This window comes from Anser anser (assembly GCF_964211835.1).
Source record: "Anser anser genome assembly, chromosome: 3".
In the NCBI taxonomy this organism is placed as follows: Eukaryota; Metazoa; Chordata; class Aves; order Anseriformes; family Anatidae; genus Anser; species Anser anser.
This window is the reverse complement of record NC_139722.1, coordinates 87,941,095-87,947,898: the sequence shown is the minus strand read 5'-3', so window position 1 is coordinate 87,947,898 and position 6,804 is coordinate 87,941,095. Positions and strand designations below refer to the sequence as shown.

At 38.8% G+C, this 6,804-nt stretch overlaps 1 protein-coding gene across 1 annotated transcript; it reads left to right on the top strand.

Annotated features, from left to right (window-relative positions):
- Positions 1-1,653: 1,653 nt before the first annotated feature.
- NLRC4 (NLR family CARD domain containing 4) lies at positions 1,654-6,465 on the top strand (the record flags this gene model as incomplete). Its single annotated transcript, XM_083827636.1, is given in 4 exon segments — positions 1,654-1,853; positions 2,425-2,516; positions 3,331-3,408; positions 3,411-6,465. Coding segments are annotated over 4 exon segments (528 nt in total). The 3' UTR covers positions 3,569-6,465.
- Positions 6,466-6,804: the final 339 nt, after the last annotated feature.

The window sequence follows — 6,804 nt, the reverse complement described above, 5'->3', positions numbered from 1 at the left end:
GCTCCCCAGACACTGTCTGTCCACACAGGGTTGTTTTAGGAAGGGCTCCTGTTTAATTTTAGTTTTAGAAGTATGGTATCGAGTGGGGTGCGAATTTACTAGAACATTTTGTAATATTTAATGTGTGACGAAGTCAGGCACGGGTGTTGCTCTGATTTCTGGGGGAAGCCTGGAGCCGGCTGCTGTGGCAGTGGGAGCACACCGAGCTGCCAGGCAGCTCTTGCTCATAACATCTTCGAGCAGTACCAGTTTAGGCCAATCTTTATGCTAATAGCACAAATCAATCACTTTGAAATGGCTTTTGTGTTTGTATCCAGGGCTGCAGGCCTCTGCCTGGGCCTGCCTGGCTGTGCAGTGAGCATGGGCCGCAGCACACCCTGCCCTGCTCGATTACAGTCATCGTCCCTCCGGGAGCCTTTACAGAGGGAAGGATGTAAATGCCTCTTACATGCACTCGTTTCTACGGGTAGTGGAAAGATTTACTAACTTGACTGTTAATCCGGGCTTTTGAGAACTGCTGTAACCTAAAATTTCAACTAGTTATGTGTTGGAACTTGCTTTAGGTCACAGAACACTGTTTTATGTCCACGTATTTGTGGCAACAGAAAGGTATTGTACAACATACTCTTTAAGCAAACAGGATATTAAGTAATTGGAAACTTGCAAAGAAACCTGCAGATAATACGGAGTAAGTTTTTGATGAGCATAAGGACAATTTGCTGCTCACTGAAAGTCTTTTTAATTTAACAGCAAGCCAGTGTGGATAAATGATCTTGCTGTGGATACTACACCTCTTACTGTGGAAGATGAGCAACAGATCACAACGACAAAGCTGACAACTATACATATAAGCTAGCTAACTTTTATAAGTGCAATGGAATACAGAATAGCATCTCTTCAACTTAGTTTTCACAACAGACGTATTTATTTTTGGCAACAAGCCAGAGAGTGTTGTGCTAACATAGCCTAATCTAGACCTGTAACACTGGATGGGAATTTGCCCTCATTGCTTCCTATATCCCAGTCATAATTTCTGGGTAAGCATCTTTTTGAAAGATGTTTAGAGTTCATGCTAACACTTTATAAGACAGAAAATCTGCTGTATCTTTGGATAAGTCATTCCAATAACTAATTAAATGCTTCTAGCCTGAATCTTTGTTTCATATTAAAATTACAATAAAGAGGAATGTAGTAACTACAGTATAGTAAGCTCCAGACATACCAGAAGTGAAGGATTCTGCAATAAGAACAAGGGACATGCATTTTCTTATGCTGTGAATCCCACAAACCAGTATTCTTCAGCACTACTGTTAGAGCAAGGCATTAATGGAGGATTGGGTCATCTGCCGCTGCATTGTGCTCTGAGCTTTTCAACATTCAAGTTCTTTGTGAATGTGTCTTCTCTTGAGAAACAGAAGTACTGATGATATCAAATTTCACAGACAGGTGATCGCGAGTCAGCAAAGCACTCCTGCAGTGGGAAAGACTAAGCCAACAGTAGGCTGCGTTAGCAATAACGTATTGTGGGAACTGGTTATTCCCTTCTATTCTGCACTTATTGGGCCACAGCTGGAGTGTTATGCGTGGTTTCAGGCTGCCCCATATAAAAGGGATACTCACAATCTGGTTAAAGTCCAATGAAGGGCCATTACGATGGTCAGGGAGCTGGAACACCTAATATACAAGGAAAGGCTAGAAGTACTGGGCGTGGTTAGCTTGCAGAAGAGAAGGCTAACAGGGAAACTAACTGCAGTCTTCCATTACCTTATGGTTGTTACAGAAAACATGGATTTTCTCAGAAATGCACAACTAAAGGAAAAGAGTCAACAACTGCAAGAACAAGGGAAGTTCCAGTTGGACATTTATTTATTTATTTATTTATTGTACCGGGAGGGTGGTCAAACTTTAGAAGAGGGTCTGGAGAGGTCATTTCATCACTGTCTTTAGAGATTTTCAAAATCCAGCCAGGCTCTGAGCAACCTCATCTAACTTCAAAATCTGCCCTGCTTTGAGCAGGAAATTGAACTAGATGACCTCAGAAGTCCTAACCTGATTTTTTCTGGCATTATATGACAGAATTGAATGATAGAATAGAAACTATCTCAGGAATATCTCAGAATAGAATCTATCTCAAGATTATTTTGGAACTCCATTAAATTATAATTCTCTTTCCTGCATACACACCCATATGCCAAGACTGTTAGGGAGAACAGTTTAAGAATATAACAACAGCCATACTTATTCAGATGAATGGTCCATTTACCTTGGCTGGTTGGTTGGTTGTCTCCAACAGTCATATTTTCATGCAAAACTGTTATTTACTTTTCACAACAATCTAAGGTTGCTGAAGTGTATCTCATTCTACAAATGATTTTTTAATGTGTTAAATTAACATGCTGTATAAATCTATGCTTTTTTGGCAAGTGAACTTATCGATGGAATAAAGAACCTTGTTTATGCTGAAGGACTTGTACTTGACAACATAAGTATGGATGAGGGTGATGAAAAAAAATCAGGTAATTTCCTTTCTGCTATTTCACAGCATAATCAAGCATATAATGCTGAGAATCTGAATGTTTTAACAAGTTGGTCTGAAGTTTGTACACTACTAAGACTTAGAAATCCTATCATACAGTTTAGAGAAGTCATTTCTTACACATTTGCATTGAGGTTTTGATATCTTCTGTAAGCTGGTTTCCATGATGTATTGGAGTGCTCCTTTCAAGTTAGTAATGCACACTGTAGTCGGAGATCTGACACACCAATCCCCGGACTGGCTAATCTGCATGAAGCACAAGTCAGGAGCTTGCAAAGGTGATACCGCTCATTTCCCTGACCTACTGTTAACTTTCTGCACACGCAGTCACTGGATACCAAGGCTGAAAAGTTTGAATAATACTTGCCAGGGCCACACAGCCCAGCAACTGAAATGGAGATGGCAATTCATATGTCTACCAGTGCTCTCTTTGATGTAACAGAATGCTTCTTGATATATGCTTCTTGGTAACAGAATGCTTCTTCTTGATTTGTTCCACAGGAAGATCATGTTTGATCTTCTATGACTCACCTTCTCTGGGCTAAGGTGTAGTTTATATTAATTACATGATCCAGTAGCTGAGCAAGAGACAGCTTTTATCATTTTCTGCAGAAGAAATCCACTGTATATTTGATGGCACTAAAATGTAAATAGATGCACCGGAATAGGCAGTAAACGTCTAATCTTGTCTATCCATTTGCTGTGATCAAAACATTATAAACATATCAGAATAGTTCACCTAGCAATATGACCTTTTTTATTTTTATTTTTTAATTTTTTTTGGTCTTTCATAGCTGAAGGTATCAGAAATTTGAGAAAGCTATGTTTATTATACATGTGTCATTTGACAGCTGTAGGGGATGGAATAACCTACGTGTAAGATCAGTCTCTGATGAACTAAGTGAACTTGAAGAAATCCAACTAGCCAGTTACTGTATCTCAAGAGATGCTGTGGAAATTCTAAGGAAGAATATTAATAGTAACTTTAAAACTGAATATGTGCATTTTGAAAATCAAAACATATTTGTGTAAGAGAAGACAGAAGTGATAACTGAGCACAAACATACAAGGATAAAACTGGAAACACTGGTTCACAAGGAGTTTCAGTTAGCAGGAATAAAATGCAGCAAGGAAAGTTTGTATAAAACTTTTACATAAATTCTAATTGTAAAGGTTATAGAAAAGAGAAAGATTAATGCATGGTTCTGTAAACAAACAAAATAGGAAAGCAAATAATTGGTGGAAAAAAATCAGTCCTGAAGCTTGAACGAAGGATTGCTGTGATCTTTTTTTGAGGATGATTACAATTAAGAGACCTTAAGGAGAAGCTCAGAGCAAACCAGGACAAGATGCGTAGAAATGGGAATGACAATATTTACTTTATACTCCAAGAGCTTGTGGCATTTTATTGGCAGTTGGCATCTTGAAATAAGAGGACCAAGCTAGAAACCTGAGCCACAGAGGAGGCAGATTCGGTTAAGGCCTAGAGAGAGCCAGATAAGGGCTCATGTCTGATGCTATGCTGAAAACCAAAGAGCTGTGCTCAGCACTGAGGCAGTCACGTTCCTAGAGCTATAACTGGGATATGTAGAGTTTTTCAGTGGAGAAAAGGAAAGGAGAAGAGAAGGAAAAAACAAGTCCATGAAGTCACAAAAATGAGCAAGTGATATTGCTCATAGTGTTCAGGACAAATCTGTACAAGTCTGATTTGACAGTGCTATGTAATTGAACTGCTGTCTTCACTGACTTGTTTTAGACCCTCATGCTATTCAGCTTTATTCTTGCAGTCTAAAGACTCTTTTGTTTTCTATGAAACAAGCAAACAAAAATATGCATAATTTAATTATTGTAATTAAAGGACTACTCCTCTTCTCCCCAGTGTGTTGTTTAGTCTTTTATCCTGGAGTGCCAAAGAGAGAGCACTTTGCAATGGCAGCCTTTTGCCCTCACTATATGTTGATGTAAATAAATACATAAATAATAAATAAAATAAATAAATACATACATACATACAGTGTAGAGCAATGGAAAATCAGGCACTAGAAACATGGAAGATTATGTTGTACAGAGAACTGGAACTTGTTTCATGTCTTGAGATCAGGAATAAGTGTCATTAACTGTAGTCCCTGGAAGAATCCTTTACTTTTGGTATGTAGCAGACAAGTTTATTTTAGTTACAGGGGACAAAAAGCAAGCAGCCAAAGAGAAAAGTTTTAACCACTTTCAAAAATGGGTAACCGAACCTTTGGAAGAGGAATCAAAAGTAATCAGAGCCTGTGGATAGTCTCAATCCTACTAGAAGAAAGGTAAAGAAAGATAAAATTCCAGTTATGCCAAACAAAGTGGAGTCAGTGGATAAGCCTTCATATTATTGTGCTGATTTCCTTACTAAAACAGCACATTTAGTACTTCCACACAACATTTTAAAAGCAAAAATTAACCAGCAGTGCCCTCCCCACTTTGCTATAAAGCAAAGGAGCCTAAGGTATATATAAAGCTGATTTTTCACAGTCCCTCAATTGCTCTCCCCAGTTTTTGTCCACAATATCTTGGATCATATTCCATTTTGTACGTGCTTGTATTAAGCACAGTAGCAGTGGCTGTAAACATGACCAATTTTAGGTTTGTTTTTACAGTCTATCCCTTTCCTTCCTAAAGGTCTGATGATTAACAAGCTGAGCTATAATGCTATTGCTACACATTCACAACTTAGGGATAAAACGATGCTGATGAGATACTTAAAATGTCAAAACATAGATATATAGAAAGCAGGAAACTGCACCCTACAGAAGATCATTGTTTGTTGTTACAATACTGTATAGTGTATGCTTTCAATGATTTATGAACGATCATTTAATCTGCCTTCCCAGCCCTCTGGACCTGAATTAGTCCCTTGATAGTTCTGATTAACTTGGCCCCCTTCACTCATATAATGCTGTTTTTGCTTGTAGATAAGCAGCTTTTGGTTCGTTGTATTTGGACGGTTTCCCACAAGTGGTATAAATGTGTCCTTAATGCTTCTTACAAGTTTTTTAATAAGATTAGAAGGATGATTGTAATATTTGTAGATTACTATCCAGTATACTGCTAATCCGTTATGGTGGTGAGGAAAGGGAAGTCCACGGCATGGATTTGAGCATAAATCTCAAACAGTAGCACTTGTTAACTTTCAGCAGCTTATGTATTTTATTGTGCTCATTGCTAATTAAAATTCTTACACAGAAAGCTTGCTTCACCCAAGGCCTGACCTGCCTCATATGATGCACTGAGGTGGCAGTTTCCTTGAATTACGGTAGTTTGGGCATGTGACAAGTATTCTCTGATCACCTTCCTTACTGTGAGTCTCTAATAACTAGCCAGCACGCAAGAAGAGCATTAACTTCCTTATCGTGTTACTTTTGTTGTATGCAAACGTGCTGGGCTCCAGTGGAAGCAAAACAAGATTGGGCCTATTTCTAACGGTAGAGATTCCTCCACATACAGGAAGCAAGCCTTTAACTTTACTCCTCTGTATTTGCTTTCCTTTTTTCCTTTAACTTTACTCCTTTCTATTCTTTTTCCTTTCTTCCTCTGTGACTCTTCCTTACGGAACTGGGAAATAAGAAGTTATTTTGTGTGACCTGCATCCACTCAAATTCTTTCAACATTGGGACCTCACAAATTAGCTTGAGATTTGGATCAAGTTGTGCCACCTGCGTAAAGGAAGCAAATAACAAGACTGGGTTTGTCACTGTAAAACCTCAGAAAAAGCTCTCCAAAGTACAAAAATATAACAGAGAAAAAAGGAAAAGGTTATTTGTTTTCAAGCCCATGAATATCCCAGTGTCCAGAGGGCAATCTCGTTGATCTGGAGATGCTTGCAGAAACCTAGTTACTTCTAGGCCTATCGCTGCTTCATAGCATATCAATGTCTCAGGAGCTCTACTCACAATCCCTTAGGTTCTCTACTCAAAATTACCCCAAACACTTTCAACTTTGAACGCAGGAATGTGGAGCGCATCTAGCTTAGCACTGCTAGTAGCATTAGGCTCTTAGGGAAAACTCCAGTAGAAGCTCATGCACTGAGGGCAAGAGGGCAAGGCAGGTGCCCTTGATGCAGGGAGATTTTGTTCTGTACTTAAACCATGCCTAACGGCATATGGTCCTGGTACACGAAACACATTCCTAGGCTTAACTTCTATGAAGGTGATAATCACATCATCACCAACATCTCTCTCTTCTCTTTTACAAGAATAGGCTCTGTTTTCTTTTCATTTGTGAGAAAAGAG